The following is a 27,422-nucleotide window of genomic DNA, read 5'->3' on the forward strand; positions in this document are numbered from 1 at the left end:
ACTCACTGCTGATCAGCCTCCCCACGCCAGACTATCCCCTCTCCAATCCATTCTGAATGCAGCATCCAGGCTCATCTTCCTGTCTAGCCGCTACTCAGACGCCTCTGCCCTGTGAAATTCAATTTAAACTCACAACCTCCATCCACAAAGCCCTCCACAGCAACGCTCCACCCTACATTGCCTCTCTCATCTCAATCTACCACTATGCCTGCGACTTCCACACCGCTAACAAAATCAGATTAAGTGCCCCTTTAATTCGAATCTCTCATTCCCGCCTCCAAGACCTCTTCAGAGCAGCACCAGTCCTCTGGAATGCGCTACCCCAACCTATCTGGGCAATCCCTGACACACACAATTTCAGGCGTGCTCACCCAAGCACTGTGCCCCTTCAGCTGTCCTATCTGCTTGCCGGCTCTTCTCTGCAGTTAAAGATGGATGCATAGAGTTCTATGTGTCCATCTTCAGCTGTTGATGGAATTCGACAAGTAACTATGACAGCTGAGGGAGCACAGCTCTCAGGTCAGCATTTCTGCCCATTCATTTTAGCGATTGCTGGGTGTATTAACATGTCAGAAGCTTCTTATAAGTGTAGTTCCTCTTTAAAAAGGACCTGTCGTGGGATAGTCAGTGGGGCTAGCTGCATTACTCTACAACTATGATCCTGCTGTCTTTATCCCATTTTTCTTTTTCATACTCCCCTCCATTTACCTCAGAAAGCTTTTCTTGGTTCTCACTCCCGCCACTGCCGATGTGTCACCTGGGTTGCCCCAATCATTCACTGCCAATAGGTGGCATTAGACTTGATTGAGAGTCTGACATCACACATGATAGTGAACAGTAGGATTGCCCATTTGACACATTGAGAGAGCAGAACCTAAGAAGAGCCCTTCCAGACAAAAGATGGTGAATGTGGAAAAAAACATGGGGGCATAGATGCAGTAGGGTCGCGGCGGTAGAGCTATACAGCCAGTCTTGCTGACATTATCTCATGGGATTTCTTGTCCTGTCTGTTTTAGTGAATACTTGTATTCGCTATGAGAAAATAATTCTGGGGCATCTTTTTTAGTTCTCGTCTTCCTAGAAATTTAACAAATAATTAACATTTAAGGGCTACTATTTCCATCTCGTCAAAGGGGTGGTTCCCTATTCATTCTGATATTGTCTACAGTGATCAGACCGTACCAGATAGAGTTGAGCGAACATACTCTGCCGAGCTTGATGCTCGTTCGAGCATTAGCGTACACAATGGTGCTCGTTACTTGAACGAGCATCAACCCATGTTCACCCCCCCCCCAGTTTTTGGCTCCTCCCCACTGTGAGTTGCCTGTTTTTGCCCGTTCCTGCCGCAGCGCGCGTCATTGGCAAAATTGGCTGGCTGGCTGGCGAGAGAGAGAGAGAGAGAGAGAGACTAGGGGGAAAAAAATGACACCCAGCATCCCACATACAAAAATGCTCGAGTCTCCAATTGTAGTCAACGGGGTTCGTTACTCGAATAGAGCTCTCGAATTTTACGAAAAGCTCGACTTGAATAACGCGGACCCGAGCATTTGTATGCTCGCTCATCTCTAGTACCAGATTATGCAGGGACACTCCTCCCCAAGGGCTAACACCCACTTGTCATTTATCCATAGATTTCTGGCAGGAATAATGGGAATGGCACAACATAATGTTCTAATAAAAGATTCTTTGGAACTGTTACATTATGGAGGTACAATTATTAAAGGGGTTGTCCGGCCATAAACATTAGGTCTCATTACTTCTGTTTGCCCAATACAATGCACTTTGTAATATACATTGTGCATTGTAAATTAGGCAAACAGAAGTTATTCACTTACCTTTTGGGATGCCCCCCCCCTGTGTTGCTCCTCGGTTGCCATGGGTTCCGACAAGTCTCTTGTCCTCTTCTTGTCGGGACGACGGGGACACGCTTCTCCAGCACAGCTCTGCGCATGTGCAGAAGAACTTCAGCCGCAGGGAAGCTCAGTTCTGCCTGCAGGGGAGGCGTGGCTGCTGGCTGTTCATCTCCAAGGTAAGAATGAGTGGAGGGGCGGGCTCTCGCGAGGGTGGGGTGGAGAGGGAGAGATGGATGGATGGATGGATGTGTGCAAGGGGGGGGGGGTGCAGTGATGTGTGTGTGTGTGTGTGTGTGTGTGTGTGTGTGTGTTCGTGGTGTCTGGAGACCCGGCTGTCAGAAGTCCCGGGGGAAGGGGGGGGTGGGGGGTGGAGAGGGAGAGATGGATGGATGGATGTGTGCAAGGGGGGGGGGGTGCAGTGATCTGTGTGTGTGTGTGTGTGTGTGTGTGTGTGTGTGTGTGTGTGTGTGAGTAGGGACCCGGCTGACAGAAGTCGGGGGGGGGTCGCTGTGGGAGGGGCACTATGAGGGCATGTGTGTGTGGGGAAATGTTTTGTTTTACTTTACTTTAGCAGGGTGGGGGGGCAGTAGGTAGCCTTGCAGTGGGGGGCTGCAGGAGAGTTCTCTCTCGGCTCTCCCCAGCCCCTCTCCATTCCCTATACATAGAGCTGCTGTTTACACTCATGCCAGGATTTTATCCTGAACCATGAGTGTATAAGTGTCCCCTGGCTACAACCCCTCTGAGTATAGTATGCAGCAGGGGGCGGGGCCTGGGCGGGGAGAGACTGTAGAGCAGTTCAATAGAGGTGGGCGTGTCGTGGGCGGGGCTAGGACGTGAGCTGAGGGAGGCCATGAAATCCTGCCTTTTCATGTCTCTTACTACCATCGGGAGCGCGCACACAGAAGAGGGAGAGCGCAGAGCATTGTGGGAAGGCAGCACAGAGGCGCCATCTTTGAAAGCTGCAGTGAAGATCAGATTCTAAGGTAAGAAACTGACATTCCAGCTGATCTGCCTGCCGGTTTGAGCCCCTGTATGCTGTATGTTACTATCCTTACTGAAAGGGAAGCAGCAGCATTATAAAAATTTTTACCCTGTGTGGCCGGACAACCCCTTTAACTAAAACTGATGTGTCGGGAGATCCAACAGATCTTCTCTAATGTGCAGTTTAAGTATTTTAAGTAACTTTTAAAATATAATTTGTCTTTAAATTTGTATTGCAAAACCTAGCGGCTGTGGTTGGAGAGATAGATGACACAGCCCATTGCAAAATAAAATGGCATTTGAGAAATACATTTAGAAAATCTGTACATAACCCAGGAGTTTAAAGGTTGAGTACATATAGGATTACTTACATTTTAAGCCAAGAATAATCCAAGCTGCTTCTTTTAATACCATAACTGTGTTTTGCTTAAGTGATTGCTTTATAAGTGGAGAGCAACAGTCTGGTCCCAGCTGGCAGTATGTGAAAATACTTGGGCAAATATTGGAACTCTTATCAGAATGACTAATCTAAAATCACACAAAGAATAATACCATCGTTTTGCCAGCTCTTCATGAATAGTCTTCAGTTTTTTTCACAGCTGGACAAGAAATACATTTATGAGGAGTAGTGTTGGAGAACTTTTTTGATACTTGCTTGGTATTTTCTGAGACTGATACTTGTACACTTATATGAAAAGATAATAAATGGGCATGTGTGCCCTGCCAAGAAACACTTTACATTTTTGTTGCCTCCACATTGTTTGAGACATGTCAAAAACTAGGCTTTATTTCATCGCAGAAACCCGTTAAACATTCACATTTATGCTATATGGGGTGCAGTAAATTATTAACCCTTAATCCTTTTCGTTGCTGTGTTTTCACCCCCACCTTCCAAGAGCGATCACTTTTTCCCTAGGCCCATTGCCCACGGATGGAAATTCCGCGGCGTAGAATTTCCGCCTGTGCACGCTGCCGTATGATTGCATTAGTTTATGCAATCCTATGCTGACAACTGTGATTTGACCGCCTGGAAACTCGCGCGGTATTTAAATCGCGGCATGTCCTATTTCTGTGTGAGGCTCGCCCAGACACGTGACTGCTGACGCTCCGGCTCTGCTCTGCGCATGCGCGGCTGAGCGCCAGCCGGCACATCGCAGAGCGGAGGGAGAAGACGCCGGACGGGTAAGTATCAGGTCAATGCCAGGGCACGGGTCGAATCCCGCTGCGAGAAACTTACAGCAGGAATCTGGCCTGGCTGTCGGCATGAGACCTTACTTGTAAATCTTTCCATCAGCAAGCGGTATAAGGGGTGTGTTCACACATCGCTGATTTGCTGCAGATTTTGGTGCACATCTCCAGCAGATTTCACTCTCTCAACTGCATTCAAATTCAAGGCAGCAAATCAACAGTGTGTGAATGCGCACCCTAAAGGCTTCTTTTTTGCAGGTTGAGTCATTTTTTAAAATTTTTTTTACTGTATCATATAATGTATTAAAAAACTTTTTAAAATCTAAGAATTGTGGCATGGAAAATCTGGCAATATGGCCATTGTTTTCTAGGTTTCTTTTTTACAACATTCACGGTACCTTGAAACTGACACCTTAATGTTACTCTGCGGGTCGGTGCAATTACTGATGCCGAAGTTATATACAGCAGTTATGATTTAAAAAATAAAAATTTGCTTAGTATCACCATATTCTGAGACCCATACCTTTTTATTTAATTTATGGAGCCAGGTGAGGGCATGTTTTTTTTGCGAGATGAGCTGTGTGAGGTTTTTTTTGGGGGGGTCCATTCAACATTTGATCTTTTTTTTTTTTTTTTAAATTCCGTTTTTGGGGGGAGGCAGAGTGAGTAAAATACAGCAATTCTAGCATTGTGCAAATTATATTTTTATTACTTATTTAATTTATGTTGTGGTAACTACCAGTTTAGTAAATGACATATTAAGTCATTTGTGACCTCTCGTTCTGTATTATATGCACACACTGATTCCAGGCTCTTTAAAGGACCAGCACACGCCAAAGTCCTCCTGCTTTTGCCAGTGTGCAGCCACCCCAGGCTTCTGAAGCCCACTCCTCCACAAATAACGCCTGAGCAATAAGTTGCCTTCCGAGGCTTTTCACAAAGGCTGAATTTTTTGCATTCTGCCCCGTAAGTTACGGTTAATTCTGCACCTAAATCCGTACAGCTTTGTGCAGATTGTGATGCAAAACAAAAATGGCGTAAATTAGCCTGCAATTCCGCATCAAAATCCCCAATTAGCCCTGATCTGGTACTGCAATGGCAAATTCCACTGTGCTCCAGCAAAGTAGGAGGATCGCTAGTTCCTTGGGGTGATGCAAGGTGGTTTTGAGATAAAAACGTCTCTCATCTACCGGGAAATCGCATGTAGGCGAGCGTGATATCGGGCTGTGATTCATGGCCCGATATTGAAATGGTCTGTGTGAAGTTGGCCTTAGGTATCCGCTTTCTGCAAAGTTGTTCCTCTGACCCCTTTTCCTTGACATTTACCTAGCTTGTATTCTGATCTCCTCTACCCATCTGCTGCCTGTCCTGACCCTCACCTTGTCTACCCTTATGAAGTACTCTACCTGCCCTAAACTCAGCCGGTCTATGGCTTGTCTTCTGTCTTGGTACTACCAAACAGTGTGTCCAGTCCATCCAGAAATCCGTTATTGCTAATAGAATCTACTTTGGGTGTGGCAGTGAGACCGTTCACTTTCCTTGTGGGGGTTCTGTGATAATGAATCCCCTTAGGCTGCTCTCACACATGAACATAGCAAAGTGCTGCCCTTTTACTTTCAGCCGCAACTCCCTGCGCCCGACAGCGTGTTTTAGCGCACCCCATCATGGTAATGAGGTGCGCTAAACGAACAAATATAGAACAGACTCCACTCGAAAATTGCGATGCTGGAAAGCGCCATCCAGCGCTGCGATCGAGCGCATCTCTGCAAAGCCCCATTGATTTCATTTGGAGCGTTATACCGCGATTAACGCGACGTTCAAAACGCTGCGTTAATCGCGGTCAAAAGGTCCTGTGTGAGAGAGGCCTTAAGCTCTACTTCATGGTTTAACCCGGAGCAACTCAGTGGGTCTACATCACTGATAATAAGCCTCATGGCACTGTTCAATATCTTTGAATATACTTTTCTTTACTTATGTTGTACAACTTTTTAAATTATATGAAATTAAATTTTTGTTTTGTTTTCTGCTCAGGCTAAAAAAGCAGCAATGTATTGTGGGATCTTGGATAACAATCTCCGTTCAGACTTGTATCACTTCTGTTCCATCAGGTTTCTGTTATCCCTGATGGGCAAGAAAGTCAAGCTGAGCCGATTCATTAATATCTGATGCAATGACAATCAACAGAGGATCCATCATAATAAATAAAAACTTCCTTTGCTGTATATTTACGGCGCCGGTAGTATGTAGTTAACGCCAAGCGCCATAAATGTATGATGCAGGCACAGGAGCTAGAAGTGTTTGACTGTCTATTGCAGCTTCCACTCTACTGTAGTGGCCAGCATTGGAGATAAACCGCCATGATTGGAGTTAGTAGCAACTGTGGCATCTAAGTGGTTAGGCCATAGAAGAGACCTGCTAACATACAGCGGTTCTCTCTTTCTTAGTATCCTTCTCTCCATGTATTACATGATTGTCTAGCCATTTGATTGGCCAACTTGTAATACTATATTTCCTCTGCTGTGGTATGGTGGTTGCAAGCCAAATGTGTGCAAAACCAGAGCTTTTCCCAACAAGTGATTTTCGGGCTTTCTGAAGCTGGATCCACACCTGTGCAGCTCTTGTGAAACTGGCCTAAAAATGATTTAACTTGATGAAGATACCCCATTATTGATAGGTCATTGAGCGATAGGAACAGATTAGATAAAAATGGTAGATGTAGGGAGGCCTATCGTTGTGGAGAACGTGATCAACAGTTGATGATGGTTATCCATTCAGTCGCATCCGACTTTCAGTCACTGTATGGATCAATGTTCTCCTCGCATTCCTGTCCTTTACGGCTTCTTTCAGTTTCATGATTGACATGTTCATTGTGGCCTTGATTGTATCTAGCCATCTTGTTCTTTGTCGTCCTGATCTTCTCTTCACTGACTTTGCCAAGCATCAGTACTGTTTCCAGTGAGTTAGCGCGCATCACATGGCCAAAAAAAGAGATCCGCTGTTTGATGATTTTGCCCTCTAGTGATTTTTTGGTTTGGTGCGATCTAACACTACCTTGTTCATTGTCATGGCAGTCCAAGGTATCCGTAGCATTTTCCTCCAGCACCACAGTTCAAACGCATCAATTTTCCTAATTTCCTGAGCGTCCAACTTTCGCAACCTTATGTCTTTATAGGAAAAACGATTGCATTGATCAGTCTGGTTTTTGTTGCAATGCTAATATCCTTCCTTTTCCAGATCTTTTCCATTCCTTGAACTGCATTACTACCAAGTGTAATCCGTCTCTTGATCTCAGGTCCAGATTGCCCGTTGCAATCGATTTTTGGATCCAAGGAAGGTGAAATCTTGGACCGACTTGACTTCTTCGTTGTTAATTTTTATGTTCACTGTACTGTTGCTTACCGTGGTCATGACGTTTGTTTACTTGCTGTTGAGGTCCAGTCCCATGTATTCGCTTTCCTTTTGCACTCATTGGATAAGGTGTTCCAGATCCCTTTCACTTTCCTCAAGCAGGGTGGTGTCATCTGCATATCGGAGGTTGTTGACATCTCTGCCACCGATTTTCGACTCCGATTTCTAATTCGTCCAGATTGCATCGCCTCCTGATCATTTCTTTGTACAGATTGAGAAGGACTGGTGATAGAATACAGCCTTGCTGTACACCTTTCTCGATTCCAAACCAACCCGTGTTTCCGTAAGCTGTCCTGACTGTTGCTTCTTGGTTGTTGTTAAGCGACCTTATAAGCTGTCAATATGTTCTGGGACGCCCATTTGCTTCAGACACTTCCAAAGCTTGTCATGTTCGACACATTTAAATGCCTTGCTGTAGTCGATGAAAAACATGTACACGTCCTTGTGATACTCCCGGGTCTTCTCCATGATCAACAGTAAGCAGTAAAACATTAACGCATGTTCGAGAAACTGATCAGGAAGGATTATTGTTTTTCCACATGCATACTAATTACTTATTCTAGCGGTTATGCAGTCAAAAAATATGGCCCATATGTCAGACCCCTATAAATCTTAAGAAAGACTATGGGTAGGAAGTTGGGTTGTGCACAAAATGTATCTAAATTAGGATAACTGTTTTCATTTATCAGGCCAGATCCCAACGTACTGGAACTTATGTGTTACTGTGTCATTGTAATGAGGCGTCAGATTGGAGTGTACATGGCAGTTAAAACATAAACACACGCTCATGATCAAATTAATGCATTTCATCTGTCTACAACTAATAACAATCTGTCATGCTATCTATCTGAGCAGGGGCATAAACAGTTTATTTTGTGTTTGGACTAACTTCCTGGAGGTAGTTAATGTGACACGCAGTTTGTCTAAAATGAGTAAAACCAGATCAACACTCAAGATGTTTCTCTGATAACTGAAAAAAATTGTGTCAGAGATCCATGCTGAAAACAAAATTCGAGATTATTTCCAGCTTGTTTCAGAAAATGATGAATATTTAATAAATCTTGGGCAAGACGACTTAGTTTTTATAGTAAGTTTTCCCTTGTGCGCTAGAAGTAAGTAATGCTCTTTGTTGCATCCTTTATGGCACACATGGTTATAGACTATGTAATAATTGCTATAGCATAAGTATTAGTTGTATTTAAAATACAGGAAAAATATATTGTAGGAAATGCAAGAAGATGTATGTGCTTTTTGAGATGCAGTTTTAACCCTTTCCAATCCACTGTCTGACCTCCGAAGACATTATGTTTTAAGGCCGCATAGCTCCAATGTTGGAAGAGGTCTGTCGGGGTTCTCTTATTGTATATTGCCAGTCTCTCTGCTGTGGGAGCCTATCCAACGTGTCACCTCATGCAGTATTGGCTTTAGCCAGCAGATAGCGCTGTTGTATAACGGCAGAAAAAGAGTAAGCCCCCTAGGAAAACCAGGATACAAATTGGATTGGAAAGGGTTAACTGCACCTGAACAGCACTAAACAGCCTCAGGCCTCATTCACACGAGCGTGTTTATGTGCGTACATAGGTGTGCACAAAACGTGTGCCCACGTACGTGCAAAAACACACGTAAACACAGGTCCATGCCCATTGCCTTCAATGGGGCCGCCGGCAACCCCTGCAGTGATTTTCAGGGAAGGGTTTTGAATATAAGCCCTTCCCTGAAAATCATCCCTAGCTGTAGTAAGAAATATATACTCACCTGTCCGCCTCTGCCGGGCTCAGGCACGTCTAGCCACTTGTTCTCCCTGCACTGCTCTGAAGCTCTTTCAGCAGGTGGGGATTTAAAATCCCGCTCGCTGAAAGGGCTGTGTCTGATTGACTGAGCGCTCAGCCATTTGTTGAATGACAGCTGAGCACAGGCAGTGCTCTGCCTTTCATGGAATTCAAATTGAAAGTGCTTCAGAGCAGTGCAGGGAGAGCAAGCGGCTAGATGCACCTGAGCCCCAGCAGCAGCAGACAGGTGAGTATATATTTTTTATTTTTTAACTACAGCTAAGGATGATTTTTAGGGAAGATCTTATATTTAAAGCCCTTACCCAAAAATTACTGCAGGGGTTGCCGGCAGGCCATTGCTATTAATGGTGCCACCACCGGCCTCATTGAGAGCAATGCTGCACGGAGCTTCGTTCACGCGTGTTTTGGCATATGCATGGATCTGCGGATTTGTGCGCACCTACCTACGCACGTGCAAATGCACGCTCATGTGAACGAGACCTGACTAGGGACTAGAGATGAGCGAGCATACTTGCTAAGGCAAATTAGTCGAGCGAGTAGTGCCTTATTTGAGTACCTGCCCGCTCGTCTCTAAAGATTCGGGTGCCGGCGGGGGAGAGCAGGGAGGAATGGAGGGGAGATCTCTCTCTCTCCCTCCCCCCCCCCCTTGCTCACCGCCGCAACTCGCCTCTCACCCGCGCCGACAGCTGAACCTTTAGAGCGGGCAGGTACTCGAATAAGGCACTACTCACTCGAGTAGTTTGCCTTAGCGTGTATGCTATAAAAAAAAAAAAAAAACTTTGGCATTAGATGATTCTATTTAACCTCTTAAATTGTTTTGAATAGGTTGTATTTTTGCTACTTGATTACAGCCAGATATGAGTATAAGGGGTTCTCTGAGAATTTTCTATTGATCTATCCTTAGCGGTGGTCCACTGATCAGTTGTTCCCCCAGCCCACTGTCCTCTTTGCCGGATGTCTAGTGGAGTCAGAAACAGACGTGTAATAGAAGGTATCACTCTCATTGAAATCGGTTCAAGCGATGGCTTTTTATTACACTTCCAGTTCTAACCACAATTTGGCTGTGCTGACAGCAGATCACAGGATTAGCTGATCGGTGGGGATCTCGAGGCAACTATTCATGAACTATCCTGGGAATAGGTCATCAGTGGTACATTGATGACCCCTTTAAGAACCAACACTGTAGAGCAAAAATATAATTATCAAAAATTATTCTGTTTAATTTAATAATGGAATTAAATATATAAAATGACAATTATTTAACTAATAACTATGATGGAATATATTTAAAAGAAAAAAGCAGAATGAAAAATCAGGAAGTCATATAATGAGAAATGCCTGTAGTTTGTGGATTTTATTTCTTTAACCCGTAGTGACGTTGCCTGTTTGTGGCTTAATGACCAACTAATTTTTCACCTTTTTTTTTTTTTTTTTTTGAATTGTTACATTCCTAGAGCCATAACCTTTTAATTGTTCCACCAACATTGCCGTATGAGGGCTTGTTTTTTTTGTGTGTTGTATTTTTTTAATGGCATCATTTTTGGGTACATATGTGTTATATAACTTTTATTAATATTTTTTTAGGGGAATGGGGGAAAAAAAGAAATTCTGCCGTTTGTTTTTTGAATTTAATTTTTAAATAATGTCCTAACATCACTCCCTGGGGCAGCACGATTTTAGCAATACCAGGTTTATACTGATTTTGGTTTATATATTGCTATTTTTGTACACTAAAATCACCTTTAAAAAAATAATAATGATTTGCTTTTGTGTTGCCACATTCCAAGAGCCATAGCATTTTTATTTTTTCATCGTCAGAGTCCTAAAAGGGCTTGTTCTTGGTGGATGAACTTTAGTTTTCATTTGTCCAATTTTTTGGGAACATATAACATTTTCTTTGCTTTTTATTACTGTTTTTTCTACTGACAAGATAAAAAAATTCCAAAATGGCAGATTTTCTTAAACTACTATGTTAAATTAATTTTGCATGCCAGTAGTTATGTTACTAACAACTTCATATAGTTTTAATTTATTTATTTTTTTAAGCAAATTATTTTTTTTATCTCTGCATTTAAAGGCACCTAATGTTTTTTGTTTTTTTGGGGGGCTTTTTTTCGTCAATGGTACTGTGTGAGTTTCTTTTTTTTTGGTGGGATGAGTTGTACTTTTTAGATTAGTTGTGCTTTTTAATTGTACAATTTGTTGATCCATGTGACATTTTGATCCCTCATGTTTTTTGTAGGGTGAGATTATCTATTTTCACCATTTTTTTGTGTATTTTTTTTCATGGTGTTCACCATGCAGGTTAAATGTACTAACTTTTTTCTCTGGGTGATTATGAATGCAGCAATACTAGATTTTTATTTTTTGTTTTTTTAAAACATACTAAAGGAGGGGGGGGTTCATGTTTTTTATTCTTTTAAACTTTTTTTTTTTAAATTTTTCTCCCATTAAGGGACTTTAATATCACTATATTTTATCATTCTGCCATATAGCAGTATATTCTAAAGCCTATGAAGCTCATAAGCCACCACAGCTGCAAGACCCAGAGTCCATATTCAAGCCACCGGTTGGCGTAGCAACCCATCAGGACCCCTCGATCACATCGGCCATGACATGTAAAGGGGTAAAAATCGAAGTTTCTCTGGTCCCCGCTGTTTGAGCAGGTACCAGGTTGTTATCCAACAGCTGAGCACCCACTCTCCCTGGTACGAACAAACTGTGCCAGGCTTCTGATTCATCCGGTGTAAAAAGGCGATTGCATCAGAATAAAGCCTATTAGCGCTCTCTGTTCAAAGATATTTAAGCGGTCGTTAAGTGGTTAAGTTGGCTTTTGTTATTTACCCCCTAGGTATTGCCCCCCATGTATAGGTTCGTTCTTATACACATGTAACAAATGTATATACCTATCTCCATATCGGATATTCTGTAAATGAATGAAAAAAAATCTTAACATTTGCTCTAGTTTAACTTGTATGATCTCCAGTCTGTTCATCAAATAATTTAGAAATAAATTTAAAAAAATGTAAAAAATATTTTAACTAGTCAAAAAGTAACGATCGTATTTGAATATCTGGTAATTAAGACTCCTTGGGGACAAATGCTTCACAAAGATTGTCATACAGAAATTGCTATATCCTTGGTCCTTCAAATTAGAACCCCTGTGTATTTTTAGAAGAGAAAATATGTACATAATTTTAAGCACATGTAAATCAAATAAATAAATTATTAGTGCATTTTGCTTGTCATTTCTGTGTGGGCTAATCATGATCGGTCATTATTTAAGCATTATGTAATTTCACAAGTTGTATGAACAGCTGCAAGTACTTTTGTGGGGAGAGATTTGGTCCTACAAATCATAGCACTATACACTCTATTCCACAGCAGTGTTTTTATAACATTATTTTATTGCGAGTATAAAATGTATATAATTTTAGTTTAGCATACAAATAGCTCTCCCTCGCACATGTGCATGTGTTTAAAGCCTAACTAGGCAGTTTATCCACACAGTCCAAGGACTTGTTTTCATTAGTGTCCCAGCATTACACTTTTTTTTATTTCATTTTATATGTTGAGTCAAGGTGGCCATGTAAGCTTCGAACTCAAAGATCGTTGATAACAATCATACAAATATGGCATACAACTACTTGAAACTTTTTCACACATTTGCAACTAAAATTTGTCAAAATTAATTTTTTTAAATTTTTGCCCATTGACTTAATGTAACCTTGAGATTTCTTTGGCAATTTGACAGGTTGTGTATGCTCATTCACGGTTTTCTTTTCAATGGACAAGCAAATAAATTGTTCCCGTAATTACAATCGGTTATTCATTGGGCACTTGGATATTTTATTTTAATTATACCCTAATTTCAAAAATTATATAATTTTTGAATTTACAAAATGGCCTATAGGCATCTTTTTTTTTTTTTTTAAATTAACAGTCAATTAAATGGGTATAAACATTAAATTAGGTCCAAACTTTTTGAAAGAGCCAAATTCCTGGCAAATGCTTCCAAGTATCTCTGTGAAGGGGTAGCGCCATACATGTACTTTTCTCTGGACAAGAATTTAGAGCCCATTGTTCTCCACAGCTGGGGTTCGCAGAATAAAGACCTTCAACCTTTATGACCGGTCTGATTTACAGGCCATAAAAGTAAGACAGAGGTAATAATGGGGTAATCTTTTTGAATCTATGGTTAGGTTAAAGTGGTTCCTTAATTTCAAATATATTTTTTAAATTGCTGATGGGCTTATACGGAGGTTATAGATGCCAAATATCATTTACGAAGGTAGAAGACATGAAGCACTGTAATGGGAACTGTAGTAACTGGAAGTTTTCAAGTAAATGTTCCAACAAGTATGATCGGTGTCCCAACAGAATACACCACATATACTTATTTGACTCGTAATTACTAAAATGTCATGTCGTAAAAAAGGTATAACCATGGAACCTACACAGGTCTGACCCCTCGGATGAACAATAGCTTTTCGGGGGCAGAACATGTTGAATAAACAAGGTTCGTGGCTGCAGCTATGGTATGCGTACATGGACATCCATGTACAGAGATATACATAATCCATGGATCCAGTTATTGTAAGCTAACTATGCCGTACAAGTAGCCCCATTCTCTAGATGTCCAATCCTATGAAACAAATGAAGGTTTATTTCAGAGTATGACCAGTACTTTACAAGCACCGCTAGCTTTGTATGACCTGCCTGAAAAATCTAACTAAATACTTAAGTGTTTAGTGTTTTGATGCCGAGACCCTTTAGACGCTTCTAAGATGCATTACCAAGTGTGATTAATCAGGCATTGGAACATTAATGAGCAGTGGCAGCATTTGGATAATTTGGATACATTTAGCTGCCAGTCATTCAGTTTGACTCAAAAGGCTTTGCTTATGTTTTGCTAAGCAAAGGTTAAGGAGAGAAAATGAATTAAGTAGAGCCGATGTGCCAGTAATTACATGTCAATCACCGAAGCTTTGTGAATAGTTCATGAATGCCGGCATCAAAAGCAAATGATTCGTTTTACTATACGACTACTTTCTGGTAGACTGACTACTATAGGACAATTGCAGCCAGAAAGAGCCAGATATTATCAGTATTTTTTGTGAAAGCTTATGTTTTTTTAAATCTAAGTGTTTTATTTTTGAAGTTCTATATATTTGTGATTTTTCTTTTATTTTGTGTTGTATTTTAGATATTACAAATCGTAATATAAAAGCTGAAAATGATAAAAAATGTACTGCATTTTACGGAACACAGTGCAGCTATAAGACCTACTGGTTTAAATTAATATACGGAAAATATACTTTTGAACCCTTTCCAATCCACTGTCTGACGTCTAAAGACATTATGATTTAAGGCTGTACAGCTGCGATGTTGGAAGACATCCGTCGGGGTTCTCTTACTGCATATTGCCAGCCTCTCTGCTGTCGGAGCCTATCCAACATGTCACCTCATGCAGTACTGGCTTTAGCCAGCAGATAGCGCCGTTGTATAACGGCTGAAAAAGAGTAAGCCACCTAGGAAAATCAGGATACAAATTGGATTGGAAAGGGTTAAAGTGTGCATTGAAATTTCTGAGTTTTATTATTGATTTAGTCATCTCCATGTTTTATTGTTTCATTGGACTTAAAAAACGAGAAAAACACCAGTACGGCCACCTGCATACAAACTGGTCAGATTCCCCAAGCAAATTTCCGCCACGGAAGACTTGCGAATCATCTTGGAAATAAAATGCGATTGTTTGCGGATGCGATCCTTTTTTCTGTGCGGATGCAGAGCGTAACGTCCGCTTGAAAAAAAGTTGCCTAACCCCGTGGAAAAACCCTTCTACAAAAGGTTAATGCCCAGATGACATTCTCTTGTGCTTTTGTGGTGGTGAGAGCTTATAACCACCTACAGAACGGCATACTGCTCTCTTGGCTTGGGAGAGGAATGAACCTGCCCATTTCCAATACCCAGCTACTGCAATGGACGATGGTGTGTTCTTCCTGCACCATTCCATCTTTTCCCCACCTTCCTGCTTCCTTTTATTTATTTTGTTGTGTGGTCTCCTTGCAACCTGCGAGCTATCCGCATTAAAATCCACGGCCATCCGTAATGTAATTGCAGATGCACTGCGATTCGAACGCTCCCATAGAGATCAATGCAGCCCACCCATGCGGAATCTGCGCAAAGTAGAGCAGGGCGTGGGTTTTTTTTGTTTTTTTTTTGCTTCTCAAAAACATTGCAATTTGCATCCACACATCTGCTTGAATCTACGGAACCCAATGCCTTCTAATGGGCGAATATTATAGCGGATTGTCTGCGTGGGTGCCAATCACGGATTCTGCAATTCAAATCCATTCGTGTACAGGCGGCCCTAATGTAATTCATTGGCTAGTCCTCATCTGTCAAACTATTAGGGCGCCTTCACACTGGTGATAAAATCGCCTGATTTTCCTGCGATGTGAGAGTGAATAAAAACGCAGAATTATGAAACACGTGCTTTTCAAAAGTTGCCTTCACATTTACAATGTTTACTCATGCGGTGTTGCGAGAAAAAAAAAATCGGGGCATGCCCTATCTTTCTGCGTGTTTTTTTTTTTTTAATGTCTCCCATGTTTCCCTATGGAGCTTTCTTTTTATCGCATAACAAAGCACGAACTTCCGATTTTCGTGCACTGCATTATTAACAGAAAGTCCTATTAACTTTCACGTTAAAAAATCATGTCAAAACCGTGTTAAAAAATGCATGAGAAAATCGTAAATGCCAGTGATGTTTTTGCGAGATAAAGCAGCACCGGCGCTCAAAAATCGCAGGCAAATAGTTGCAATTTTGCCACGATTTTCTTGCAGCAATTTTTTGATTGCCAGTCTGAAGGAGCCCTTAGAAATTCAGCCCTAGTTATTGGTTTTAAGCACACGTTCTCACATGTCTGACGGCTATTACTGCTTCGTTCTGCCTCGTTATGTAGAGTGAACTCCATTTTTTTGCTTCTTTGTTTGTAACCAATTATTTTGTCCTGTTTTAAAAGTTCTTTGATGATTAAAAAATCTGAAATCCATTTACCGCCCTGGTATATACTGCTAGTGTATCTGCAGAAAAAGTACACATTATATGTACTATGTACGTCTTTTATCACGAGGAGCCTATGAGACAAGTGGCCAACAAATGGCATCTGTTGGACGTTAACTTTTAAAAAAAAAGTTTTTGAATGTTTCATCCAGCAGCGCACATCTCCTTATGTGTCCAGTTAAGGGAGGGCACATGCGTAGGTTCAATATACAAACAGAATATAGTGCTTTTACAGAATTCCTGCCCATTTCCTACAAAAATAAGTTGTGTATAGAATCTCCGAGCCGTCCGCTCTATCCTTACGAGGTTGTTTATGATACAAGGCAGTGCGGCACACGTGTCCTCTACGCATATATGTCAAATGGTAATCCAGCTTGTATTTAAGAGAAAACATTGTGCGCAATTCTAATGTATTGTAATAATAATCCATCTTTGTCTATTAGGAATGCCAATTCCATGGGCCATAATGTAAGCTGCGGCCTTCACAGGCCGAGACTTCTTATCCTTGCCTTATCTCATCGAGGAGTCTTACTAATGGTCTCACTGCACACTACTAGAATTCAACAGAAGCTTATGGAACATGGGTTTAAAAGTTTGAATTAGTCATACATTTATCTATTTTTTGCTAAAGCAAAGTTACATTTTGTTAAATTAGTAGAATTTTATACGATTTCTACATGATGTAATTGTGCTTGAAAGAAAATTGTGCTTTATTGTGTAACATCTTGTAGATTAAAAGGAAAGTGTCTTTTTTGTTACTTTAAGTGATTTAATATTTTTAATATATTTTTAGAGTTTAAACACCAAGTAATTAAAGGGGGATTACTAAAGTGACAATTTATCACCTATCATAGGATAAGTGTCTGATCGTGGGGGTCCTGTGTCCCCCTTTTAAATAAAGCGATGGTTGAGCATATGTGCTGTCGCTGCATTGAAACGCCGTGGGACTGCCGCAGATAACTGAGCGATCTCTGTCAGTGTCATGGACTCTGAGTGGAGCAGCAGTGCCCTTAGCCATCATTCTATTTAAATTGGAAACCTGGGACCCCCTGTTCACATGGATAGGTGGTATATTGTAATTCTGTGAATACCTATTTAAATGCAAAATTATTCAACATTTCGCCACTCTCAGACATGGCGTTTTTTTAACTGTGATTACTGCGACATTTTGAACGCCACGCTAATCGCAGTATAACGCTCCCATTGAGGGGGGCCTTGCAGACTTTTCGAGCGCTGCCTGCTCTATTTTGGCGTGTTTTCTCACTTTTTAACGTGCCTCATCACCAATCAGAATAATAGGGTGCGTTAAACACCGTATAACGCAGTAACTTGCATTAGAAAACACTGGTGAAAATTGCGGTAAAATGATGCAATCTAAACCCTCATTAGTTGTCTACTTGGCAGGGAGACTGGCTCAGCAGCACTAAAACATGGGTTCAAAAGCAACTGGCGAGGAGCATACATGCTGTCGCTGCATTCAACGAATTGCCCGCAACCTGGGCTGTTCTGACCAACTGTTAGGAGATGTTGGGACCAGTGGTTGCGTGAAGACACACACAAGTTGACCAGGCTCAGGACTACCAGTAGAGAGGATCATCTGATCGTCCAATAAGCATGAGCAGTTCTAATTGTTTCATTGTCCACCATCCAGAAACAGGTGGCACCATTGTTACATCCCCTGTGTCTGTTGGAATCATTTCCAGGTGCTTGGTTGACGGACATTTGGTCTCACGGTGCCCATTAGATGTTACTGCCTTTGACACCCACCCACCGTCGCCTCCATTTTTAGTGCTGTCATGAACAACAAAACTGGACTGCTTGATTGATAAATCCAGATTAAGTTTGGACACTAACGATGGCCGTGTTCGTGTACGGAGACCTAGAGGTTAACGTCTCAATTCTGCCTTTGCTGTGGAGCCATCTGCCCCCACTGCTGGTGTGATAGTCTGGGGAGCTATTGCATTCGACAGTTGGTCACCCCTAGTAGTGGGGACCATGACAGCTCAGCAATATATTCAGGACTAATATGCCACAGGTTATCATATGGAGCCTCCATGCCTACCCATATTGTATCCAAGCTAAAGGCAGGCCAACAGGGTACTAGAGCCTCCATTCAAGTGTTCAGTTTTCCGTAAAAAATGATCATTTTGCTCTGATATTGTAAGTTCTTATATCAGCGTAACAATCACACGTAGAAGGTTTAATTCCACTCCGACAACTACTTCTAGTGGAAGGATTTTTTTTTTAATATATACCTGCAGATGCACCCCAATAACGGAGACAACCAATAAGAATGGATTGGAAATACACATATAGACGTTGAGTAATGAAATCTTTAGAAAATACCAGAGCCAGTCAATGAATGGCAGTAGCATTTTGTGTTGTGTATTACATGAGGCCTGGCTGGTACTAGGCTAGTGCTGTGGTGCTTTAAGGCACCCAGCATCTTGCAGTAAAGCCTTATTAGCTCATTTACACAGTGAAGCATGACTTTGGAATGACTTTGCAAGAACAACACACATCTCCTGAGTATACAAATTAAAGACCTCCAATATCATTTTTAAATAAAGATTTTTATGGAGTAAGTGAACATTTTAGTTGATAATCAAATGACACCATTATGCAGACTTACTAGATTTGCAAATTTACAGGTTTTTACAAGCCAGTTGGGTCCCTTCCTCAGGAAATCAGTTTAAGGTTTTTTTTTTCTCTTTCTTGTATTTACTCAAAGAACCTGCTTGTCCTTAAATGCTTGTGAATATATTTGCCCTATAATTTGACGGCATTGAATCAACACCATTATAGAAACTGCAATGCAATAAAAAGGGAAACTGTTCAGTGTAGCTTCCAGTCACCCCGGGATCAGATTTGGAGAAATTGGAATGTGTACAATAAAACCTGTACACAGCTCAAATGCTATGCCCTCTCCTATGAAACATGGCATTGTTTGTTAGGTTTGGCTCACTTTCCACTGGGTATTTAATAGTAAAAACTAAATAATATACCTCACACTTAAATTATGCATTTTCTGTTTAAATACAACTTTTTTCGAGCATAGGCTTATGGGATTAACATTTGCCCTTCCAAATAAAGTACATCAACTGCTACAAGTGTTTCTAAAGAGCTTACACAGCATTTCCTACCTTCTACCTATAGTATGTGTGTCGCCTGCTACATTTACACAAAAATAGCCGTTACATTAACCTTGCCGTACTGTATGTGGTTAAGAGCACGCAAAATGTGAAAAACAGCAAGTATTTTACCGATACGTTTGTTAATGATGGTTATGGCGGGTTTACAATTTTGGTTCAAGCTTCAAATATGTAAATAATTGTATTGAAGGCACTCTCTAGTCCTGGAGAACGAAAGATGGCCACACCAGCTTTTCAGACTACCTAAGACGCACTGCATATCAGTATCACGACAGCTCACGACCTGAAGGTAGCCGGCTCAAGGTTGACTCAGCCTTCCATCCTTCTGAGGTCGGTAAAATGAGAACCCAGCTTGCTGGGGGGTAATAAATAAATTACCTGAAAGAGCTGCGTTTCGGCTTCCAACGAAGCCTTCTTCAAGCCCAGAAGAAGGCTTGAAGGCTTCGGTGGAAGCCGAAGCGTTGCCGGTCTTTCTTTGTATGGAGGAATAAAAGAGACTTTAATCATCGCAAAATCATCAGCTGCTGCCTGGTTACTTCTTACTTCCAATGGCATAAGTGACTATACGATTGGTGTTTAAACTGGACGATTAGCGAACGAGCCAATGATGAGCGGTGAATGGTAAGCGAACAAATTGTTACTTTTAAGGTGCTTTTACATGGAATGATTAGAATTCAAAAAATCACTGGATGGTTCGAATTGGACCGGTAATTGTTTATGTGTAAACAGGGCCAAAATCACCATTCGCTCCTTCGCTAATCTGTTGAAACCAAGATCCTTTGGTCATTCTCATTCACTGGAACGGCGAACCTGTTAAATCCTATTTTTTCTTATCTTTGTGTTTAAATCGAATACCCAAGTAAATGAGCAAATTGCGTCACCGGTAAACGATTTGTCGCTCCATGTAGAAGTACCTTAGGACACTACACCAGCCTTGATTATCCAACTCTTCCCACCTTCCCAGCACTGGCCAGTCAGATCAGCATGTGGCGTCTTAGACTTCCAATGCATACTAATGCACAGTGGGCATCAGGTAGTCAGAGAAGGTGCTCGGCCATCTTTGTTTGTTGTCCCGGCTCGGAGGGTCGCTTTATTACTTATATTTAGTATTTACATTATACTTTCACCTTTCAGTACCGTTTTACAGAGTGTACACGTGTATTTTATATAATGAACCCACATAAAATATTGGTAACGTTCCTTTTTTAACCCATTGCATTATTTATCTTGAACAGATCTTGAGCTACAACAGGTGTGATAGTCTAAAACTGCATTCACAGTTCTGCACACTTCAGAGCTGGAATCTTTCAGCATGTTCTTTGCTGTCATTGTTAATGTATTTTTGTTGCATACACATTAAACAACTGTCCAACAAAAATCGTTAGTCTGGCAACTGTTTTCCCCAGCTGCCCCAAAGACATGAAAATACAGCTCGGCCAAATGTTCTTGTTTTTAGGGAGATACCAGACTGCTCTTGTGGGGACTTACCCCCCCAGGGGAACAAAGGGATTGGCATTGAAATTCAGCATCGTCTGTTGTGGGGAAAGTTGAGCTGCCAGCATACATATTAAAGAGATGAGCCCCCCACAGTTATCAGCGGGTTCGGACAACTACGATCTAATGTGTATGGAGGCGTTTATAGTGTGCACAGAGCTTATCCTGGCAGTGTGCTTTTACATCAGACCGTGCACATTAATCAGCTGAGCTAAACTGTTAGCCTTGTGTCTGACAACAAGCTGGTCAACTTTTTTTAAATTATGGCGCAGTGCATATTTTACTGTATAGACTTTTATAATTAGTGAAAGTTATGTATATTAAATATTTCAATTTTTTTTATTTGCATAGTTATTTATATAATGAACTCTATTTCCACAAAAAGACTTTCACTCTTAAAAATATATGTTGTCGTATTTCTGTAGAATAGTGCATTACGGCCCTGGGGACCTTTGATGTTGTCAATGTAAACTGTCACTACATCATCTCACCAGTTCTAACAATCAACAGATACGTTTACATGGAGATCCCTTTGTCATGTACCCATCAGTCTTAGCATTACTATCTAAAGGCCCATTTGGAAACAATGATGATCGCTCACAAGATGTCTTTTGACGACTTTTGAGCGATAATCGTTGTGTGCATTACACAGCAAGATCGCTCAAACGTTGAGTGATCACCTTGCACTCCGAGCGGGGGATGCAGATGACAAGCAGGGCCGCTTGCCTTCTGCATCCAGCTGTTCTCTGCTTGGAGCGCCCGGCTGTTATACAGCCGAGAGCTCCAAGCGGGACAGCTGTGTTCTTCATAGCCCATCGCTATTCAGGGAGCGGGATTATCGTTGTGTCTAAGTGGGCCTTAATACTGACTGCTACATGACTAGGGGATTCCTATGTAAAAGTATCTGGAGGTAGTTAGAGCTGGTAACATAAAGTATTGATCATGCAGTACCAGGTGAGATCAGTTGGCTTTTTCTGTACCTTCCATATTGAATTATAGAAATTAACCGTACAGGTGGGATCAACTTTTTGCAATGAAACAAGAATAGGGCACACCATTTTCTGGATTGGTTGGAGGGCCGAGCTGTTCAGCCCCATCAGACATTTATCAAACAAGTACAGCAGCCACCGAAATAATGTTTGACGAGCTACATTAATAGTGTAGCACACCAAATATTTGTACTATATTGGCATAGGTGTGCTACTACCAGTCCATGCTTGCACGAAATGCTGCATGTAGAAGTCATACATGTTATTAAAGTGTCTGTCCAGTAACTAGCTACAAATGATATGTTGGTCAGTACCTATAGGTGATGCTTAGCATTTCTCAGTGCTTGCTGCTTTATCTTTTGGGGGGGTCTGGGGTCTGTGACCACATGAGTCTGAGGTAGCTTGAGACACACCGCTGCCTCATTATTGGTTCAGGGAGATACAATTCTTGCCTCATCATTGTTTCACGTGGAGATACCTCTTGTCTCATCCTTGGTTAAAGCTGCTGTTCTCCTCTCCCTCTGCAGCTCTGCCTACTCTGATTGCTATTCTGCATTATACAAGTTGCACACAAGCTCACCAGGAAGTCTGCATGGAAATCTGATTTCTATTACAGCAAGGGTTGAATGGTTATAAAGTACAAATTACTATAATACCAGTTAGGCCACCTGCACACGGGCATATTTGCATTGTGGAATCCGGGGCGGGCGTCTGCCCCTGGGTTCCACAGCAAATATTGTCTATAGCATGCTATGGAAAAGCGTTTTTTCCTGTACATAAGCGGAAATCAATTACAATTTTCCTAGCGACAGCCTGGGAAAATATGTACTGTGCATGTCCGATGGCGAGCTGTCCAGACCATCCGCAGCACAGATAAAGAAGAAAGAACACAGGTATGCAGGGTCACCAGCCAGGCACAGGGTCGACTTCTGGTGCGGGATTCCGTATTCGGACTCCAACCAGGTCATGTGCAGGCCGCCTTAGAAAGTGATTATCAGGAAACCACCACACTAAGGCATCATGACCATGGGCGGGTCAGATACCACATGCGAAAGCTCTGAGCCGGCGAATGGTGGAGAAGATCATAAGGGCAGAGAGCAGAGAAAGCCATTATTACAGAGGGCTGTAATTCACTCTGGGTGAAATTTCTGCTGTTAATAGCAGTGAGAGGGAACATCCAGCAGCTACTCAGAAAAAGAGATAGCTGTGTAGTATTGACTGGGTGTGGTTATACTACACCACCTCTGAAAAAGAAGAGGGGAGGGGGAACTGAGCTTGTCCATATTTTCATGAGAGAGACCAACTGATCAGTGATCAGAAACTCCCCCTATCCAGAAACTTGAATATAGGGGAGAGATCAAACCAGGTATGAGGCTTTCTAAATGCATGAGAAAAAAAAAGAAGAAAAATGCATAATTTTCTTCTGCAGGGACTGAATTGAAAATGTAAGAATAGCGTAGATTTTAGGCTTGTTGACACTTGCTGGGGTAAATGGAATAAATTCCTGATGGGGAAAAGAAAGCTGCTGTGAAATTGGAATCCTGGCACCACTGCTACATTATGTTGCCATTATGATCATGTAAGAAAAAAAGTTGTTCACCTAGTTTTATACTTACAGAATCCCATGTTAATTTGTCTCACTTCTCCCCTTGAAAGTATACTGTTGTGTTGTGGATTATGTAGCACCCACTGAGGTTTGTGTCTGGGTGACCATTACTACAATTCATATAGATGTATATGCAGAATTGATCACTTGTGTGCATGTGATTATCCTCGCCACTTAGAAGAATGGGGAGGGAGTAAGACCTGTTGCTGGGCAATGCTCCAGGCATCTGACTCCTTGCAGGTCGTAGGACCTGCAGTGCAAAGTGCTGTATACACCGTATGATGGACTGCAGATAGGGTGAAACTTCAATGTGGTGCAGAGTAATGTCGACAAGGATGCCTTTTATTTCCACTGATTAGCAGAGAGCCCTTCCCATATACAATCGGCATACATCTGGCGTGGCGTTTCCACAGTTAATCTAGTTTTATGTCGACATATATTTATATTGCACCTGCTTCCACTTTTATTGCCTGGTCATTTAATTCATCGCTAGTGAAGCCTTTACATACCGAGATTTACACATTTTATATGGAGACTGTCAATTTCGGCCAACCATATAACCGTGTTTTATTTTCTTTCGTTGCCTTCAGATCAAAGAGTTTAACATGGTGTCTCAAATGTATCTCACAGATGTATGGACCTACGTGTGAACAAGTAGAAATGAACAGGATACTGTGTGTTTTTATGATGGTTAATGTATAAAACTGCAGAAGACCGCTTGTTAATTTCCTGCTTTGGCAAATGCATCAAAGTATCAGAATGTGGCATAATCTAGGAGGCTTGACATAATTTATTGCCTTCCCATTTCTCTTCTGTTTGTGTGCATTCCATATATTTGTACACGTTCGAGTCTCTTATTTTGCATATTTATCTTGTAGTTGATTTGGAGCACATGCGAACAGTAAAGGCAGATAAACACCAGAGGTTTTGCCAAGAAAACGGACTTGGAAGTTTTTTTGTTTCTGCAAAGAGTGGAGATTCTGTAAGTGACTATTTATCATGTTAACAATGTACATTATCACTAAACTCTCCTGCAATGTCATAGTGGCATCAAAAGGTTTAGCTGAGACCCCCATGAATTGCTAGAACTACAAAAGTATTTGCGCAGTGTACTATGAATGAAAAATTTGCGTGGGAATAGAACCCATTGATTTCAATAAGCTTTTTTTGAGAGTGCAAGTAAATATGCAGCGTGCTCTTTTTTTCCTGTGCATTTGCGCAGGTAAAGACCACTATGGAACTAATTACACTAATTGGCCATTTCAATAAATGGGAGCATGGTTGCAGGGAAACGCACAAATATGCAGCACCCGTTGTGCAAATACACAGCGTAAATGCGCTTACGCCTGTGTGACACCAGCCTAAGGCCGCCTGCACACGGGCGGATTTGCATTGCGGAATCCGAAGCGGGCGTCCCCCTCCAGATTCCGCAGCAAATGCTGCCCATGCTATGGAAAACTGCGATTTCCTCTACACGAGTGGAAATCGATGGCGATTTTCCACTCGCGTAGAAGAAATCTCAGCATGCTGAAAATCTATGCGGCTTCTGTATGGACTGCTTCCATTAAAGTCAATGGAAGCCGTCCGCCCACGACCCTTTCGCAATCATCATTGTGGAAAGGTTGCAGGATCCGCATCATCGCCAAGCAAGACATACTTTGTACTGCGCATGTGCGCCAGTGTGCCGGCCACACATCCGCAATACAGATCTGACCGGTATGCGGGGTTAACCGGCTGGGCAGAGGGCCGGATTCCGCTGCGGGATTCCTCATGTGGAATACGCACCGGTCATGTGCAAGTGGCCTATGGGATGGAAGCGCTCAGTCGAACACTGTGCATCTTCAGCTCTGATTAATAGTTTTTGGCTCTCCAAGGAGAAAATCTCTAACCTTAACACAAATCCATCCATTCCTCCCAATCGCCAGCGAGGGGCGAAAAAGTGATCAAAGCCGAGCGGTCACAGATTCGGTCATGAGTTTCTGGACCTTCTTTTCTCGTGATTGGTGTTACTCTTGCCAGTCAAAACTTCTGACCTGTCACTTTGAGATGTTAAAACTTCCTTTTAGACCCTTTTTCTTGAGCTTTACTCTTAGATTTGTTGCATTTACAACCCTTCTGCTTTTGTGACACCTGTAGTTACTAAATAACAAAATCACAGAGCGTAATTTGTGGTCTAATTACGACTACACAACCAGAAACTGCTGGAAGGGGGAGATGGATAATGAAAATGGGACAGCAGTCCTCTTATCCATTTTCCTTATGGCAGCAGGTTTAATGCCATCGCCCAAAAATCCAATTTTGGGGCTATGCACGGGAGATTCATCATTAAAGGTACATTTATATGTAGATGCTGATTGGGTCAGATGATCATTATTGATCAGTCATTTACTAGTACAGCCTCAGTAGTCATCCGATATTCTGCATATAATTATCTCTATGTATGCATAGCTGGGGTTCTGTAAATCAGTGTCGTTTAGGCTCAGTACTTCTGGAATATGTCAGGCATGGAGGGTCTTCCATATCCAGTTCTCAGATAAATAGGGACATTTCCCTGGTATATGTTTAGTTTGCTCTCCATGTTAACAAGATGCACCCAATCACCAACATTATGTAAGGGAATTGAAGTCTTCTTGCATATTCTCAAGCGGACCTCTTAAACTGCAGACCACGTCGAAGAGCATGCTGCGTCAGCTATGCAAGGTCCTTTAAATGTCCTGCCGTTCATGCCTACAAAATAGCTAAGAGTTGGATATTTTCACACCCTTCAAATAACCTTAAGGCCGGTGTCTCACATGGCGGAACCACTGCAGACAGTCCACCGTCCACAATGAAATACCCACAGCAATTCTGCAGCGGCCAAATCTGTATTTAAATGTTGTGGATTCGGCCACATACAGAAGAGATGCGAAATTCAACCTTTGTATTTCATGGGTTCAGTTCTGCAGTGCGATTCCGCTGAATAAATAGACATGCTAGGGAATCAGATACTGCAACATTTTATAAAAACACTGTGGAAATTCTAAAAACACCGTCGTGCAAATTCTATGCAGGAGAGGATTTTTTAAATCCCCTCCACGTGGCTTTGGAATTTCCACAGTGGATCCTGCCCGTATGAAGGCGGCCTAATGGTCACTGCACTTTTAGACAACCGTGTTAACGTAATAGCGAGTGTGATAGCTAGCAAATCAGTTTTGTTTACATAAAATGATGTCTTTGTGCTGAAAAATCACTCTAAAATTATTGCCACTAGGGGTCTTCCTTCCTTCTGTTGTCAAGTGCAGGGATAACATGATGGAAAACGGAGTGGAGGAGGGTATGACATAAAGTGCCTTTACACGGATAATCGCTCAGTGTAAACATGGCCAACGATCAAATGATAATTTGCACGTCTATCTTAACCCTTTCCAATCCAACTTGTATCCTGGTTTTCCTAGGGGGTCTTACTCTTTTTCTGCCGTCATACAACAGCGCTATATGCTGGCTAAAGCCAGTACTGCATGAGGTGACACGTTCGATAGACTCCGACAACAGAGAGGCTGGCAATATACAGTAAGAGAACCCCGACGGACGTCTTCCAATATCGGAGCTGTACAGCCTTAAATCATAATGTCTTCAGAGGTCAGACAGTGGATTGGAAAGGGTTAATAGTTTATTTCATATAAGCATGGTAATTATTGTTGGCTCGTTCGCTAATCGGTTTAAGCACCAATCGTTCAGTTGCTCTCATTCACTGGTATAGCAAACTGAATGATCCTGTTAAACTGTTTTCTATCTTTGTGTTTAAATCAAGCGAACAAGAAAAATATATCCTCGCTCGGGTGAACAATTTCTCGCTCCGTGTAGAAGTCCCATAAGACATAACTACTTTGAATAACCAATTCTGCCCACATGA

General features: G+C 41.8%; 1 protein-coding gene across 2 annotated transcripts in view; it reads left to right on the plus strand.

Moving 5' to 3' along the window:
- Positions 1-27,422, plus strand: part of RAB28 (RAB28, member RAS oncogene family) — a 110,324-nt gene that overhangs the window by 71,486 nt on the left and 11,416 nt on the right. For both annotated transcript variants that reach the window (XM_066573272.1, XM_066573273.1), the window contains exon 5: positions 24,409-24,512. In XM_066573272.1, coding sequence (XP_066429369.1) covers positions 24,409-24,512 — 104 coding nt within the window. The remainder of the gene's footprint in view (positions 1-24,408; positions 24,513-27,422) is intronic.

The sequence above is a fragment of the Eleutherodactylus coqui genome, chromosome 7 (genome assembly GCF_035609145.1).
Source record: "Eleutherodactylus coqui strain aEleCoq1 chromosome 7, aEleCoq1.hap1, whole genome shotgun sequence".
NCBI classification, from domain to species: Eukaryota; Metazoa; Chordata; class Amphibia; order Anura; family Eleutherodactylidae; genus Eleutherodactylus; species Eleutherodactylus coqui.